This window comes from Gossypium arboreum, chromosome 2, assembly GCF_025698485.1.
Source record: "Gossypium arboreum isolate Shixiya-1 chromosome 2, ASM2569848v2, whole genome shotgun sequence".
Lineage (NCBI taxonomy): Eukaryota > Viridiplantae > Streptophyta > Magnoliopsida > Malvales > Malvaceae > Gossypium > Gossypium arboreum.
In genome coordinates this window covers 62,382,955-62,402,297 of record NC_069071.1, presented here as the reverse complement: position 1 = coordinate 62,402,297, position 19,343 = coordinate 62,382,955, and the positions used below count along the sequence as shown (strand labels likewise).

The window sequence follows — 19,343 nt, the reverse complement described above, 5'->3', positions numbered from 1 at the left end:
ATTCAGATTCATTCAGGCTAAGGCCAACTTATTGTGTTTCGTGGTTTGAGTGATGTAGGCTATGGTTGGGTTAATTTACACACCGAGTTTCCCAAACTCACACCTTTTATTTTCATCCACGGTAATCCCCAACCATAGTGGGCTTGGAGCCGTGAGAGAATTGAAGTGGCCACCCGTTCGAAAGTTTGATTTTCTTCGGTGAACTGGACATCCTTTTTTACGTTTGAAGTTTTGGGTTTTAAATGTAATAAGGCCGCTTAATTATTTTGATGGTTTTAATATGTATTACTAAGATAGGTATTACTTATTTTAACTGTTGAAATTGGATAGCTTTAGGGTGTGTTTTCAAAACAACAATTGATTTCAAAATAACACGACAACAAGCAAAGCTTCATAATGAAAGTATTTTCCAAAATTAATCACTTTTCCTAAAATGACTTAATCAAATCGGTTTCTAGAAATATCCATGACGTTAAGGTGTGGCAATAGCGGTTTGCATGTCACGATTGGATCCGAAGGGAGCTTGGTACTTAGCGATCCGATGGACTCACCACCTCTTTTAGGTTTCCTACGATGCGACTTCCATTCACTTTAACCTATAATGAAATTATCTTTTAAAACACTAAGTAAGTTTTCCTGGATCAACAATATAAAATGTTTTAAACGCTTCAATGTGGCATGTCGGATCCGGTTATAACGTCTGAGCCGGGTTTGGGGTGCTACATTTAGTGGTATCAGAGCCTAGGTTGCAACAACTCGGCTGTGGAATGGGTTTACAAAAACAAATATTTTTTAGAACGAAAATTTTATAAAGAATGCGAAAAACTCGATTTTCAAATTTTAGATATTTAGAAGGTGGCATTCCGAATCTTCGGCTCAAGTCTGTAAGTATTACTCTGAACTTTTCTGAATATTTTCCTGAATTATCTATCTGTACTGAATCCCTATTAGGATACTCTAGATAGGATGATACTGAAACCATAGAAAAATCTAATAAGAGACTGAAACTGTAGCTAGACTTCGATTCTGCGAAAACAAACTCTAAACTACTATCTGATTCATAAAACATCTGTAATAAACACTAGAATATTAATTGATGCATAAAAATTCATAATCAAGATAATACGATATGAGTACAAGAGGCCGTGGATAGAGCCGAGGAAGTGCTCGAGGGAGATCTTCATCTTCGAGACATATGCCGGCGGTGGATGCACCGGTACCACCGGCAACAGAGGTAAAGTCTCATGACCGCGGTGTCGAGGATGATGCCCTGTCCCAGGCAATGCTTCGCGTTCTGGAAAGGGTTGCCGGGACAAGTTCGGGCAACGAAATTCGAGGACTATTTTTGAACGACTTCGGGCTAACGGAATGGAGATCTTTAGGGGCGTATCTGGTATAGCCCCGAATGTGGCAGAATATTGGTTGGAGGCCACAGAACGGATTATGGACGACTTGGACTGCTCTGAGGAGATTGTGAGTGAGGTATCTGTACTAAGTCCTTTGGGTCACTTGGTTAGAGTAGACAAACTGTATAGGGATGTACCCTTAGAAACTCAAGGTAGGATTTTCCCTGGAGATCTGATGGAGTTACCGTTCGGAGAGTTTGATCTTATTTTGGGAATGGACTGGCTTGTTAAGCATAAGGTGACCCTAGATTGTGCTGCTAAACGAATGGTGTTAAGGACCACAAAGGATGAGGAGGTTATAGTGATAGGTGAGTGAAGGGATTATTTGTCCAATGTGGTGTCGGCTTTAAGAGTCGAAAAGTGGATTCGGAAAGGTCGTGAGGCCTATTTGGCATTTGTAAGTCAGTCAGAAGAGGAGGGACTGACAGTGGATAAGGTTAGGACCGTAAAGGAGTTCCAAGATGTTTTTTTGAAGGAGCTTCCAAGATTGCCTCCGAACCGAGAAGTTGAGTTTGGAATAGATTTGTTGCCTGGAACAGCGCCCGTGTCCATCGCACCGTATAGGATGACACCGAAGGAGTTAGTGGAGTTAAAGGCTCAAATTCAAGAGTTGTTGGATAGGGGCTTCATTAGGCCAAACGTGTCTCCGTGGGGAACACCGGTGCTATTTGTGAAGAAAAAGGACGGGACAATGCGCATGTGCATCGATTATCGCCAGTTGAACAAACTGACGATAAAGAACAAATACCCTCTGCCAAGGATTGATGATTTATTTGACCAACTTAGAGGAGCTTCGGTATTTTCCAAGATTGACCTTCGATCTGGATACCATCAATTAAGAGTCAAGGAGGCAGATATCCAGAAGACAGCATTCAGGACTCGGTATGGTCATTACGAGTTTCTGGTTATGCCATTTGGACTGACGAACGCTCCTGCAGCGTTTATGGATTTGATAAATCGTGTGTTCCAACCATTTTTAGATCAGTTCGTAGTCATCTTTATTAACGATATCCTGGTATATTCTGAAACTGAAGCGAAACATGATGAGCATCTCCGTATAGTCTTTGCAAGTGTTAAGGAGAAGGAACTCTTTGTGAAGTTCAGAAGTCGAACTTTGGTTGAGGAGGTAACCTTCTTAGGACATGCGGTCTCTGCTGAGGGGATTAAGGTGGACCCTCGAAAATTTGAAGCGATTTTGGAGTGGAAGCCGCCTAGGTCAGTGTCGGAAATACGGAGTTTCCTAGGACTGGCAGGATACTACAAAAGGTTTGTGGAAGGTTTTTCTGTGATGGCAGCACCTTTGACAAAACTCATAAGGAAAGGAGTACCGTTTGTATAGACTGAGAAGCAGCAGGAAGCTTTTGAGAAGTTGAAGAAAATTACATTGAAGCACTGTGTTAATTCAAGGAGAGTCAGGAAGGATTTTACTGTGTACAATGACGCATCACATGTAGGCTTGGGCTGCGTGTTAATACAGGAGGGTAAGGTGGTTGCATATGTATCACGACAGCTTAAACTTCACGAAGGGAACTATCTTACTCATGATTTGGAGTTGGCGGCAGTGATATTTATACTTAAGATTTGGAGACATTACTTGTACGGGGAGAGGTGTATTATATACACAGACCACAAGGGTCTTAAGTATTTGTTGACTCAGAAGGAGCTGAACCTTAGGCAAAGGAGATGGATTGAGTTGCTTAAGGATTATGACTGTTCGATCGAGTATCACCCAGGCAAGGCTAATGTGGTAGCCGATGCTCTAAGTCATAGAACTGTATCTGATCTGAGAGCAATGTTTGCTCGTCTAAGTCTGTATGATGATGGAGGTCTGTTGGCTGAGTTGCAAGTGAGGCCAACCTGCGTAGATTAGATTAAGGAAAAGCAGTTGAACGATGAGTCTTTGGTCGCTCGTTTTCAACAAGTTAAGGAAGGGGAAACTTCTGAGTTTGGGTTAAATGGCGAAGGAGTTCTGTGTTTCCGAGGAAGAATTTGTGTTCCGAAGGACTCTGATTTGAGTCAGACAATATTGAAGGAAGCTCATGGAGGACTTTGTGCCATGCATCCTGGAGGGAACAAGTTGTATCACGACTTGCGAGAATTGTACTGGTGGCCTGGACTTAAACGAGAAGTAACGGAGTTTGTAGGGAAATGTCTGACATGCCAGCAAGTGAAAGCTGAGCATCAATTACCTTCTGGAATGTTGCAGCCAGTGAAGATACCACTTTGGAAGTGGGAGAGGGTAACCATGGACTTTGTGAGTGGGCTTCCTTTGACACCATCAAAGAAAGACTCGGTGTGGGTGATTGTGGATAGGTTGACCAAATCGGCCCATTTCATACCTGTTCGTACTGACTTTTCACTTCAAAAGTTAGCCAAGTTGTATGTGGCGGAGATTGTGAGACTTCATGGAGTCTCAGTTTCAATTATTTCTGATCAAGATCCCAGATTTACATCTCGGTTTTGGAAAAGGTTGCATGAGGCGTTGGGGACGCGATTGAATTTTAGTACGGCTTTCCATCCCCAGACTGATGGTCAATCAGAATGGGTTATTCAGATTCTGTAGGACATGTTGAAGGGATGCGTGATTGACTTTCGAGGTAGTTGGGAGGATTACTTGCCGTTGGTAGAATTTACGTACAATAACAGTTACCAGGCGAGTATTTGAATGGCACCGTATGAAGCACTGTATGGACGAAGGTGTCGTACACCTAGTTGTTGGACCGAACTAGGAGAGCGACAAGTTCTTGGACTAGAGTTAGTAGCTGATACTAAGGATAAGGTCAGAATAATTAGGGACCGGTTAAAAGAAGCATCTGATAGGTAAAAGTCGTATACAGATTTGAAGCGTAAGGAGATTGAGTACTCAGTAGGTGATATGGTCTTCTTAAAGGTTTCTCCTTGGAAGAAAATATTAAGGTTTGGTAAGAAGGGCAAGTTGAGTCCGCGGTTCATTGGGCCTTATCGGGTTTTGAAGCGAGTAGGCCCAGTGGCTTATCAGTTGGAATTGCCTCCAGAGTTAGACAGGATTCACGATGTTTTTCACGTCTCTATGTTAAGGCGTTATCATTCTGACCCTGCTCATGTCCTGCCAGTTCCAGAAATTGAAGTTGGATCGATTTGACCTTTGAGGAGGAGCTGTGCAAATATTGGCTCGAGATGTTAAGGTTCTCGAAGGAAATCATCCAGTTAGTGAAAGTACTTTGGCTTAATCATGGAAGGGAAGAAGCTACTTGGGAATCAGAAGAGACTATACGTCAACAATACCCTCAACTAGTTGGATCAGGTAAATTTCGAGGACGAAATTCCTTTAAAGAGGGTAGAGTTGTAACGCCCCAACTTTCGAGAATTCTGTGAATGTTGGCATAGGTTTAATTATGTTAGTGGGCCTCTAAAAGGCCCAAGCTTAAGATAGAACCCGGTAATTTTAGTTAATTTTTGTTCCATAAGAAAAAGGGGGTGAAATTATGAAATAGGACCTATGTGAAAATGTTTGAAAATGCTATAGGCTAAATTGAAGTGGCCAAATAAATAGAAGTGCAAAATAGGAGGATTTGCATGACAAACCTCCCATTTTACATGAAGTGGCCAGCCATCATGTTGTTGTAGACAATATGAGCACTTGATATCCATAATTCATGGTACAAATTGATAATGGGTTAGGTAAATATTCCATGATAATGGATTAGGTAAATATTCCATGATAATGAGTTAGGTAAATGTTCCATGATAATGGTTTAGGTAAATGTTCCATGATGGGCATTTCATGTCTTTTGTATTAAAGAATTAAATGGATGAAATATGAAATTTTATTAAAAGAAAAAGGGGTGAAAAGAACAAAGTTTTATCCATCTTTGTTCATCATAGCCGAAAGTTAGAGAAGAGAAAGGAGAGGAGAAAGCTCTTGAATGTTCGGTCACTTGGGGAAGAAAATTGAAGGTAAGTTCATGGTAGTTTGCTTCTATCTTGATGTTCATGAGTTCTTCTTGATTCTACCTTAACTCTTGAAGCATATTTTGGTTTTTAGTTGTGTTGTGAGCATTTAGTCATGAATTAAAATGAAGGAAATGGTTGTTGTTTCATGTTCTTTTGATGAAAAATGGAAGACAGGTGAAGTTGAGCCAAACAAATGAGCATGCATGTGCCTTAGATACTAAGGGGAAAAATCGGCTAACATGTTGTGCTTTAAAATGATGAAATAGAGATTATACTTAAGCAAAATCATAGATATGTGATGATTGATTGGTGATTTAGTGACTATTGCTCAGGAAGACAGCTTGCAGTGAAATTTTGAATATGTGGTAAACATTGACAAAAAAATTGTTAATGAGTTGCTTATTGATTTCTTATAAGCTTACTATGATCTGTAGGTGTGATTGGCCGAATATTGTAAGGGGTTAATACGTAGTTTGTATTTGAATAGTTAGATTAACGTGTTAGTAATCTAATTGTAGGCGGTTCATGTGTGGATCTCACAAGATATCGTCGCAAATAGGTGCAGAATCGACACCCTCTTATAGACTAGATCGGCACAAGTCGAAAAGCGAAATGCCGAAAAGTCGGTATTTTGAGATCTTTGAGTGTGTGAATGCTCATGAGATTAATAGTTTGATGTATATGGTAAATTAAAGTGATAAGATGCTGCAGAGTGCGATTACATGCATTTTGATATTTTTCGGCTTAATGGGCCAAAAACGGGATAATGGGCCAACGGGCCTAAATTGTTAAGAAAAAGCGGTAAGTGTTTCTGATTGTACGTAAATGGCTATGTTATGTATAAAAACCTTAAGAATAGTTAAATTACTTGAATACCCCTATGTATGGAAAATTACTGTTATAACCGTAGTTGCAAAATTACCGTTATACCCCTAAGGTTAATTTTTACTGAAAAGCATGACGATCTGATTCTGTATGATGTATGCCATGATTATATATCTGTTGCATGGGAACATGGGTTATATTATGGAGGAAGCGTCCTAGCGGCTATGCCACAATTATCTGATCTGGTGGCTCTGCCACATATATCTGTTCTGGTGGCTCTGCCACAATATTTGTATCTGGTGACTTCGTCACAATATCTGGCAGCCTCGTTGCGATTTCTGTGGTGTGTAGCAGTTGGGTGGGTCGAGTAGTCTCCCCACATGGTGTAAGGCTAGTACGGGGTGTTATGGATGAATCTGGGTTGGGTTTCTGCATAAACATGCAATATCTGTTCTGTTCTGTTATGGGCCTATGGGCTTTATTCTGAATTCTGTTTTGGGCTAAGGCCAACTTATTGTATTTCTGTGGTTTGAGCTGATGTAGGCTATGGTTGGGTTAATTTACACACTGAGCTTCCCCAAACTCACCCCCTTTATTTTCATCCATGCAGGTAATCCCCAACCATAGTGGGCTTGGAGCTATGAGGGAATTCGGAGTGGCCACCCGTTCTGAAAGTTTGATTTTCTTCTGGTGAACTGGACCTCCTTTTTTTTACGTTAGAAGTTTTGGGTTTTTAAATGTAATAAGGCCGCTTAATTATTTTTGATGGTTTTAATATGTATTACTAAGATAGATATTACTTATTTTAACTGTTGAAATTCGATAGCTTTAGGGCGCATTTTCAAAAACAACAATTGATTTCAAAATAACACGACAACAAGCAAAGCTTGCGCAATGAAAGTATTTTCCAAAATTAATCACTTTTCCTAAAAATGACTTAATCAAATCAGTTTCCTAGAAATATCTATGACGTTAAGGTGTGGCAATGGTGGTATGCATGTCTAGGATTGGATCCGAAGGGAGCTTGGTACTTAAGCAGTCCGATGGACTCACCACCTCTTTTCCGGTTTTCTACCTATTGCACAGCTTCCATTCACTTTAACCTATAATGAAATTATCTTTTAAAACACTAAGTAAGTTTTCTTGGATCAACAATATAAAATGTTTTGAACGCTTCAATGTGGCATGTCGGATCCGGTCATAACGTCTGGGCCGAGTTCGGGGTGCTACAATATTATAGGTTTCGAAGACCTATATAAGGGACGATATGCATGTGTTCGAGATGTTTTAATTTTTGTTGAAATTTTGTGGCCCGGTTTTGCATGTTGTGAATGTTTAAGTCCGGTAATGCCTCGAACCCTGTCTCGACGTTGGATACGGGTGAGGGGTGCTACAAAAAGTATATGGCAGATATGTGGTTTAGAAATGCATGATTTGGAATTGGTAATGCTTAGTTAAAATATATGGTGTATGGAATTACTTGTTTTAATGTGGATTGGCATAAGTGCAATTGATATAAAATGTGGTAGGAAATGAGATGTATGTGTGAATATGCATGCTAAGTATGAAGAATGAATGGATATAGTTGTAACTAAATATAGTGATTGTATAGAGTCAATTGAGCTATGAAATTGATTAACTTGAATACAAATCTAATAAGTTAGGATGTAAATTTATTATATACTTGTTTTTGAGAAGATGAATATATGTTTCATAAAATGGTATGAGATTAAGTTAGGAATGAAATAGTTGCTTGTGGCATTGTCTAATTACTTTGTTAAATCATAGATTTATCGTTGAGTTTATTACTCAGCGTATGATTTTGTTTTCTATGTGCAGGTTAAGTTTTTACGAGATCTTGAGCATCGACATTAGCATCCATCAAGAATCCCAAGCTCAACAAAGTTGGTGAATTTCTTTTTTTAGTTAAATGGCATGTACCTAGTAGAGTCAATTTAGTATTTTGCTATGTTTGAAAATGCTAATTTGGAAGTTTGCAAATGAATATAATCATGTATATGCAAGTTGATATGTGTAGTTTAGTATGATTTATAAATAAGTTAAGTTGACATGTTTGGTGTGTGATTAATGTATATGTGTTATGTACTTGTTGAATTTTGGCAATGTCAATGCTTAATTGAAAGTAGCATGATTTGGTAAATGTCTTAAATGAATAAGAGACATAAGAAATGAAACCATTGGATGTGAATTGGTATGGATCAAATCAGTATTTGGTTAATATATTGACATGTGTTTCTTTGATTAGGGAATGATATGTTTAAGGAATGAGAAAATGTAGGTTAAATGAATTGTTGAATTGTTGAGATTAATAATGAAGATGTAAGTTATTAATTAGGTATAATTTGATTTTGAAAATTAAAGAAAAATCATCAAAGTATCCATACTAAAAGTATCGATACTTTAGAGTAAGGTATTGATACATCGAAGTTCAAATTGATATCCGTACTTGGCTATGGTATTGATACTTGATTGAAATTTTGAAAAGTTTACAATTTGAACCTTTTTAAATCTCGGGTTAACTTTAGAGTGTATGTAGGCTTGTATAAGTCCTAAGAAAAGTTGTATATCATGCTTTTGTACTAAAATGCTTATGTTAGCATGAATTGTATTACTAGTTGTACTCGTAGTTGCTCTTGTAATTAATGTGGCATTTTCTGACTCGAACCTGATGATCAGGTTGAGTATGGGGTGTTACAGTTGGCTATGCTTTGCTTCTCTGAGCTTCATCTTACTTTACAAAAAAATCATTTTTTATTGAAGGATTGCTTAGGGAATAAGCAAGGCTATAATTTTTAATGAAGTCAGATATGGTGGCCACTCAATTCCGAATGTTTATTAGGACCATCACCACCAATCTTGACATTTTTCTCAAATTAGATGATTGTTTTGCAATGAAGTGAAGGAATTGATGGAGTTGGAAATGAAGTAAGCACGGAAGGTGAGAATCAAAGTTGACCTCAATGATGAACGAGCCATGAGACAGATTCTTTCAGTTATGGACTCAAATGATAATTTATTTAATGAATAACAATGATATGGATTAATTATGTGGAAAATCAATATTTAAAAGAAAAATCATTGTCAGTTTATTGTTTGTGATTTTCGCAGGAGTAACCAAAATAATCGAACTATATAACTTGAGTGATTAAATTGCAAACTAACTTTTTATTTTGGATGCCTAGAATAATAATTTTAATAGTTTAATGATATATGTGTAGTTTACTCAATCATGATTTCATTTTTCAAGTTCTTTTATTCTTAACTTGCATAATCAATATTTTTTTGCTATTCATAATATTCGCCTACAAAGTTTATTGTAATTCCTTTACTATATGCATTTTAAATCATTGAAATTATACATTTTTTACGAATCAAATTATGTCAATGATTTTTTGTTTTATATAATTAAATATGTATTTGCAATAAAAAGCATATAAAACATTAGTATGAAATTTTTGGCCATATATTATGTTTTAGGCTAAAAAATATTAAGGAGGGAATTGGTATTTTAAATTTTTTTCGTAAATTTTTCTAAATAATAAGGAAAGAGAAAAAAGAGCCTAGACAAATTGATTTATAATTGGACATTAAACCCATTTCATATGATGAGACTTGCCGGTGTATTGAGCGCAACTTTGCTATGCTCTATTCATGGTGCTATAGTAGAGAATACTTTATTTGAAGATGGTGATTGTGCAAATACATTCCATGCTTTTAACCCAACTCAAGCCGAAGAAGCTTATTCAATGGTCACTACTAACTGCTTTTGGTCCCAAATCTTTGGGGTTGTTTTTTCCAATAAACGTTGGTTACATTTCTTTACGTTATTTGTACCAGTAATAGGTTTATGGATAAGTGCTCTTGGAGTAGTCGGTCTGGCTCTGAACCTATGTTCCTATGACTTCGTTTCCCAGGAAATGCGTGCAGCAAAAGATCATGAATTTGAGACTTTCTACACCAAAAATGTTCTTTTAAACAAAGGTATTCGTGGTTGGATCGCGGGTTAAGATTAGCCTTATGAAAACCTTATATTCCTTAAGGAGGTTCTTCCCCGTGGAAACACTCTTTAATGGAACTTTAGCTTTAGTCGGTCGTGACCAAGAAACCATTGATTTCGCTTGGTGGGTCGGGAATTCCCGGCTTATCAATTTATTCGGTAAACTATTGAGGGCTCATGTAGCCCATGCCAAATTAATCGTATTTTGTGCTGGAGCAATTAACCTATTTGAAGTGGCTCATTTTGTCCTAGAAAAACCCATGTACAAACAAGGACTACTTTTACTTCCCCACCTAGCTACTCTAGGCTAGGGGCTAGGTCCTGGCGGAAAAGTTATAGACACCTTTCCATACTTTGTATCTAGAGTACTTCACTTAATTTCCTCTGTTGTATTGGGCTTTGGCGGTATTTATCATGCGCTTCTAGGACCTGAAACTCTTCAAGAATCTTTTCCATTTTTCAGTTATGTATGGAAAGATAGTAATAAAATGACCACAATTTTTGGTATTCACTTAGTTTTGCTAGGTATAGGTGCCTTTCTTCTAGTATTCAAAGATCTTTATTTTGGGGGCGTATATGATACCTGGGCTCCGGGAGGGGGAGATGTAAGAAAAATTACCAACTTGACTCTTAGTCCAAGTGTTATATTTGGTTATTTATTAAAATCGCCCTTTGGAGGTGAAGGGTGGATTGTTAGTGTGGACGATTTGGAAGATATAATTGGAGGACATGTATGGTTAGGTTCCATTTATATATTTGGTGGAATCTGGCATATCTTAACCAAACCTTTTGCATGGGCTCGCCGTGCACTTGTATGGTCGGAGAAGCTTATTTGTCTTATAGTTTAGGTGCTTTATCCGTTTTTGGTTTCATTGCTTGTTGCTTTGTCTGGTTTAATAATACCGCTTGTCCTAGTGAGTTTTACGGGCCCACTGGACCAGAAGCTTGAGCCCTAATTGTTTACCTCCACTATCTTGGTATACCCAACTAAGGATTTATTAATTAACTATATTTAAATTATTACCTTTCAAGAAAAAAAGTACAACATTTACAATCTCATTTTTTTCACAAGGCTAAGATATAATATTTACAATCCTTATCTTTTTCACAAGACTAACATATAACCTTCCCCTAGTTTTTATGGGATAACTAGAACTCTTTCTAGTTTTTGTGGCTCAACTAAAACTCTCCCAATTTACAATTGGTGAAATGAAAGAGAGTGAACAAAGAAACCTATATAAGTTATGAGTTTACAAAATTAAACTCTCAAAACAAAGATATGTAAATGGTAAAAGATTTAACACTAAACTCTTACAGAATGTTTACAAGAGAAAGGGAAGAATAAAGATTTGAATACTTTTCTCTTGATCTTGATGCTTGGATATCTCTCTTGTGTCTTGAAGTGTTCTCAAAATATTTATACCAAGAAATAAGTTTGTGGGCATTGATGGTCGTTAATGATGAATCTCCTCATTGGAAGCTATCCCTACACTAGACCTAATAAGATGTTTCGAAACACGACTGAAAAATAATTGTTATATAGCCGTTAGCAAGCCATGTCTCAAGACACAACATGAATAGTGTGTCTCGAGATAATCTGTCAATTATATTTAAACATACTGCACAATGCCTCAAGATAGATAGCTTTTAAAGCAGATTTTTACTTCAAAGTTTTCATATCTTGAGATATATAGTCGTATATCTAGAGACTTACATACCAAAACTCCTTAAAATATTTTAAACACCATAGAACACTTTAGTATTAACCTAAAAATATTTAAATAAATTATGACACATTTACAACATATTTTTGAATATTTTGTGAATATTTGAAAATGCTTTGAAAATGTATAATAAAATTTTTAATTGTATTGTCACCAAATAATTTAAGACATATAATACATATAAAATTTATCTTAAATATTGATATATCAAAAACTTCAAAATTAAGCAATACTAAAATTTATACCAACATCTAAATATATATATATATATAAAAGGAATGCCTAAGGCTTTTCTTCCATAATTGCTGTCCTTTTCCTTTTCTTTTAAAACAATTTATATCTTTTCCTTTTCTTTTAAAAATTTATATCAAAATTCAGCTGTATTACTTAAATTTAAAATTAAATCTTTATATTTTAATTTTGATATAATTTAAATTATTAATTCTTATAATGTCATTATTTAATCTAAATACTTTATTCTAATTCATATGTTAATATAAACTTTCAAGAATGATTAAAACTATTAAAATTCTCTTAAATTTAAATCAATACAATTTATTTTTACCCAAGATATTAAATACCTTTTAAATCTATAACACGTTTTAAAATTTTAAATTCAAAAAAAAACCATATAAAAGAAGATATTTCAATCAATGAAATTAATAACCTACTACTTACAACTTCCTAGATGATATCAATCAAATGAAATTGGAAATTTTTTTTCTCAAGGTATTGGAACTTTGAAACACCGCAATTTTAAATCATATGCACGTGGCAAAATAACAATTATAAATTAGCATTTTTGGGTAAAATATTGTTATAAAATATATATTAACTTTCTGTACTGCACATATATATTAGTTAAATTTAATTTAATTATTTCTTAAATTTTTATAGAATTTCTAATGTTACGAAATTAAAAAGTTAAAAATACATATGTAATATTATATTTAAATTAAAAATAAATTAGTAAAAAATATTTATATTTATATTGATGATTAAAATATTGAAATAATTTTATATTTAATAAAAAGATTCTTCGAGAAGGGATAAAAAAGAAATTTAACTTGGTTTTTTTCTGAACCTCCGCATCAGTGAAGAAACTGTCTCCAGTGAGACAAGTTCGCAAACAACTCACCAAAAGAGCTGTGATGAGATGAGAACAAATTTAAAATTCAAAGCCAACTTATTGGAAGATTCTAACGCTCTGCACCCACCATTGAATCCAAAAGGGAGCCTAAGAAGCTAAAAGATATGGCTTAAGCGAGATGAAGTCCAGAAAAGAACTTAGAAGACTTGTCTGGTCATAGCACCATCACTCATACGTGACCTGAATTTCTCTTGAGACAGAAACACATAAGGGATTTCCTTTGGGAAAAACAGGGCCTCATCAACAACTAGTTAAGCCCCCATAACTTCCAACCTTTCATAAGGAACATCAACAGGCAAATATATCCTTTTACACACACACACACACACACACAAAAAAAAAAAAGCACATAAGAGCTCAAAATCTTCAATCCCTTCGTTCTTTGTTATTCTCCACTGTTTGTGGTACATGTAACACTCATGGAATAGAGCAAAAGGAAAAGACTGTTACACGATACAACCTTAGCCTAGCTATTTTTTTTTCTTTTAACTCAAAAATGAAGCAAGAAGGGAGAAAAAAAGTAAATGGGATATCGAGAAAAATAAAATAAACCAATAAAACAAGTATTCTTCTTATCTAAATAACTAGTAAATTAAGCTCCATCCATACATTCTAGTGAATAGATCGACAGAGCGGGCATGTAATATGCTTGTTACCAAACCATTTCTCTAGACATCCTTTGTGAAAGAAATGTTTGCAAGACAACTCACTCACCTCCTCATCCGCTTCAAACCCACATAAGCACACACAACACTCTACGCTGTTAACCCATCCATCACCCCGACTGCTGCTGCTACTGCCATAACCGCCATCTGCAGGAGCTGAATCTTCATATGATGCTGATGCTGATGAGTGCCTGTTGTGGCACAAAGACTTGAACTGGGTTATAGATATCCGTCTCTCCCTTGCTTTGCTCATCTCTTCTGGGTCCTCGTTTGAGTCCTCAATATCTAAATTTGAAGTAGCAGAAGCGCCCACCACTTGAAGTAAAGATCTCACAATGTTTTTCAACAAAGCCACCGACAGAACTGTGTTCATTACTAGCACTGGAAGTACCCCCTCAGTTGCACTAGGGAAATTGGACAGCCCCATCTTTGTTTTGTCCGACAACACGTACCCCACAGAAACAAATAAATATTGATATATCTATCAAATATAACTCTAATAAATCAGTTTCTTGAAAGAATTTGGATTATGCCGTAGAGAGCAAAAAATCAATTTCCAGCCAAGGAAGACAAAAACAAAGAAAGAAAGCAGCAACTATATGTTTCCCGCATAAACATAACAGAGGTTGTCCTCTGAGCGACGTTAAGACAAGTTGGGCTGGGTTCTGTAAGGTTTGATAAAGTCATAAATAAACAAGGGCATTGTAGAAACCAGTGTGCTAACCCTGGTTCACGAACCTTAACCAGGGGCGGGTTCACCAGGTACACGTCGCGACACGTGTAGGATTTGTGGAAGATAATAGGATTGATAATAATAATTGAATAAGAAATTGGGGTTAGAAAAGACCGGAACTGGTTGCGCTGGCAATTTCACTAGAAAGACAAGGGCTTAAACTTCAAAGGAGAGAAGGCACGTGTGCTGTAAACGTTGTTATGGCCAATCAGGTGGGAGCTTGTGGCAAGGGCGGGCGGAGCTACCTCTGAGTAGGGCTCTTTGGGAGCACGAAGTTTCTTGATTCCCGGCTGCCGCCGCGGATGTTTACTTCAACTCCTCAATCATAGCAAGTTGTTAGGTTACCGATTTGAGACGTGTGATGGTTTTCAAGAAAACCTTATCATTAATATGAATTATCAAAAAATATATATCAAAATGTTATATTTATAAAATAATTTCAAAAGAGGAAAAAATAAAATGACAGTACCTATAGTATTAGAAAAATTATAAATAAATATGCATCAACTTAATTAAATAATTAAATATTACATATTAGTCTCGTTTTAATCAAATCAATTTAAGGATAAACTCCGATTAATTAAGAAATCACTGCTAAGAGCATTAAAAGACTCATTACATTAGTAATTACAAAGGTCAAGTTTTAGATAACCTATTTATCTTGAAAAATATCATATATATGTTAAAAATATAATTAAAAACTAAAACCACTATTACTTTCAGATAAATCAAAATGGAAGTGCGGATTGTAACAACCCGTTTTTAGTGAAAACGGAATAGTAGTTTCGGGACCATAAATTCGAGTCAGAAAGAAAAATTATTTTAATATTATTGCATGGTCTACATTATGATAAGAAAGACGTATGAAAATTTCGATAAGAAAATTTTAACAAATTTCATGTTTAATTATAAGAAGGACCAAATTGCATGAAATGTAAAAGTTAAATTTTAGTAGCTAGAAGGATCATTTAGCTATGGAATTCAAAACTTGATGTCCTTATATGGCAATTAGATCATTAAATAAAGTTAGCAGATATTTATGATGAATCATCCATGGAAAATTAGAAAAAGAAAAGGACTAAATTGGAAAGATGAAATAATAAAAGATGATATTTTAATTAAATAGAAAATATCATCATTTCATATCATCTTCCCCAAATTTTTCTATGGAAACCCTAGCAAAGAGAGAGAGATTAAATCAAGCCTAATTGGGCAAGTAATCATGTCCCATTTTTAGTAATTTTATATTTCCGAGATTGTAACAACCTAATCTATCTATTTTGGGGATCATTTGCAAAGTTATCAAGGTATTAAATTTTTTCCATGGATGTATATGCTGAAATTTTGAAATTTATGGTAGAAATTGACAGGTTGTTGATAGATAAATAACTTTTGTAAAGTGAATTTTTATGAAATTGTGATTTAGGGACTAAATTGTAAAGATGTAAAATTCAAGGAAAATTTCTGATTTTTGTGAATTACATGGATTATTAATTCTATATGAAAAATTCGGCTAGGCTTGGAATAAGAATTAAATTGCATAAATTTCATTTTCCGAGCTTAGGGATGAGATTGAAATTAATGAAAAGTATAAGGGCAAAATAGTACTTTTGCCTAAGATGTGAATTGGATTGATTTGAATGTGAAATGTAATAAATTGATGATTAAATTCATTTATATAGATCCGGAAATACCAAATAAGGAGTTGGATCGAGGAAAAAAAAGTTTCAGATTAGTAGATTCTCATATACGAACAAGTATCAAGGTAAATTCATGTAACTAAATTATGTACATTTATATGTTTAAATTAAATGTTGTATATGTGAATTATATTATTGCCATGTATATGAAATTGATTGAATATCCAATAATGCCCGGCAAATGTTAGTCCCGTTTGGACAAATGAAAATCGATGGATGCAAGTTTCCCGAATTGGTTGTGGTCCTACATATGTTGCAGACACACCATAGCTCGAAAGAGCGTCCTGTTATTAGCCTTTTTGATGTAACAGCTCAATTTTCAGTGGTGTCAGAAACAATGGTTCGAAACTACTAAATCTGACGAGTGAGTTCAAAAATTTTATTATTTATTATTTATGAATTAAATGTGATTTTAGGAAGATTTTTGAATTAGTAATTTGTGATTTAGAAGAATTTAATAGGTAAAATGTTTCGAAAACGAGGAATCGAGACCTCGATTTCATAAATCGAGCCATAAATATTTTTATAAATATTTAAGGAGTGTCATTGAGTTAGTATTAAAGTTTCGTTAGAAAATTTTAACGTTTTGATAATTAATTAATTAAAAAGGACTAAATTGAAAATGTGCAAAATTTTATAAAATAACTAAATAGCTCAAGTGTTAAATGAGGGAGGACTTAAAAGGCAAATTAGCCTAAAGTGATGGCTTGGGCAGCATTGGAAGAGAAAAATAAAAAAAATCAGGTGAAATAAGGGCAAAATTGGAAAATTAAAAAATTTAGATTACAAATTGAAATAAAAAGAGAATTCTAGAGAATTTCTTCATAATTCTCAGCCAAAAACACCATCGAAGAACCCTTAAGAAGCTGGTTTTCATATTTTGCTACAAGTGAGTTCAATTCTTGCCCTTTTCTTGAAATTTTTGTGTTTTTATGAACGACTAGGAACAATTGTCTATTTCATTAGTTTTTTATTTCATGGATAATTTTTAAAGTTACCATTGATGAGTGCTGGATGTTTATGCTGAATTAACATGGAATTGAAGCTCTAATTTTGTTATGTGATGATTTTATCAAGTGATTTCAATAGAAATTGATTTTTAAGACTAGATTTGAAGAATAAAAGAATTAGGGTGTGCTACTAAATTTCTATAAATCAAAGGCTGTAAGATAGCTTAGAATAATGGAATAAATTGTTAATTGAGAAAAATTAGCTCAATTGATAGGATATTTGGTGAGGGACTAAATTGTAAAAACTGTAAAAGTTGGGCTAATTGTGTAATTTCAAACATTGGCGGGTATTAATTGTGAAGTGAATTGTATTTGAAGTATATGATAATGAATGAATACTTTTACATTTTAGATCAAGAGCCCGTAGATCAACGAGAAAAAGAGAAATTAACAAAATAGTCCCTAACTACTACAAACTTACAATTCAGCTCAGGTAAGTTCATATGGTTAAATTTTAATGATTAATTATTAAATTAATGAATTTTATAATGTAATTAGTCATTTTTTTAAAAATAAAATTATTGTTAAACTGTGAAATCTAATTGAATGTTTAAATTAAGTAGAATGCGCGATTGAGTACAATCGTTTTGTGTCTAAAAATGAATTGACAGATAAGACCATAATTGGGTTATGGCACTATAAATATAAGACCATGGTTGGACCATGGCAGTGTTTATATGCAAGACCATAGTTGGGCTATGACATTAATGTAAAGGATGCATTGACGGATAAAACCATAACTGGGTTATGACACATGAAAGTAAGACCATGGTTGGACTTAGACCATAGCTAGGCTATGGCATCATGGTGATAATACCATAATTGGGTTATGGCACTACGAATATAAGACCATGGCGGGCCAATGGCAATGCATATATAAGACCATAGTTGGACTATGGCATAAAGAAAGCGATGTACTCATATCCGTAAGCCGTTCTTCGATTCAGTAAAAATTGATAAAAGATGTATATGATTGAAATTGAAAGATTTATTGATTTTTATTGATATTGATCTGAAGAAAGTGTGTTCATTGATTTATGTTGTGTTTAACAGGGAGAATGTATGATTTATTTACAATTTAATTTATTATATTAAGTTCAGTAAGATCAATGTTTAACCTAATGAACTTACTAAGCTTCAGTAAACTTACTTGTGTTGTTTAATGTTCCTTGTAGATTTACGAGAAATCGAGAGCTCAGATCAACACATCAAATCACACTGTAACACCCCTTACCCGTATCCGACACCGGGACAAGGTCTGAGGTGTTACTGGACTCAAACATTAACATTCATACAAAACCGGGCCATAATATTTTGCCCAAATTAAAACCTTTTATTAACATACATATCGTCCCTTATATGGGCTCCACGAGGCCCAAAACATACATAGGGTGTGGTTTGAGACTAAATCGAGAACTTTCGGAACTTATATAGCACTTAGAAAATTTTCTTATTTTGGAGGGTTACACGCCCGTATGGGTAAGCCGTGTGGTCACACACGCCCGAGTGGCTTAGGACACGCCCGTGTACCTCTCTGTTTATGATGCCATCAACAAAATAGGGTCACACGGCCAAGTCAAATGCCCGTGTGCTTAGGCCGTATGGAGAATTAAATTCCAAAAATCAGGTGCAGACTTCACACAGCCAGGGCACATGCCTATGTCCTAAGGCTGTGTCTCTCACACGGTCGTGTCTCTGCCCGTGTGTTTACTATTGGGTATTATGGTTTACCTAATTAAGGTGTAGGGGACACACGGCCAGATCACACACCCATGGAGCAGACCGTGTGTCACACACGGCCTAGACACATGCCCGTATGTCTACCCGTATGGACAACTATAAGGTTATTTTCTAAGCCTTTTGCTACCCTTAGACACTTACATACTTAGACATATTTCATGGCACACAACATGACACATTTTGACAATCAATCATTCTAAACCATGAGTAATTCATGCCCATGTAATGACACCATTTCACATACTCAAATTAACAAGCTTACTTAATGCATTCCACACCAATTTCATATCCAATCAACATTATTAATCAACTCTCATTTCACACATTTAAACCATGATCATAACCATACCAATTTGTCATCTTTCATTCACCATACTTATATGCCATATAACACCATCCATCATCATCAAGACTTTGACACATGTATGCATAAATAACT

The 19,343-nt window shown here is 35.2% G+C and overlaps 1 protein-coding gene and 1 pseudogene across 1 annotated transcript; one reads left to right on the top strand and one right to left on the bottom strand.

Moving 5' to 3' along the window:
• Positions 1-9,790: 9,790 nt before the first annotated feature.
• Positions 9,791-11,030, top strand: LOC108466402 (photosystem II CP43 reaction center protein-like; annotated as a pseudogene).
• Positions 11,031-13,419: 2,389 nt separating this feature from the next.
• LOC108466473 (probable E3 ubiquitin-protein ligase XERICO) lies at positions 13,420-14,846 on the bottom strand. Its single transcript, XM_017766836.2, has one exon. The coding sequence runs from the start codon at positions 14,146-14,148 to the stop codon at positions 13,669-13,671; it is 480 nt and encodes a 159-aa protein (XP_017622325.1). The 5' UTR covers positions 14,149-14,846; the 3' UTR covers positions 13,420-13,668.
• Positions 14,847-19,343: the final 4,497 nt, after the last annotated feature.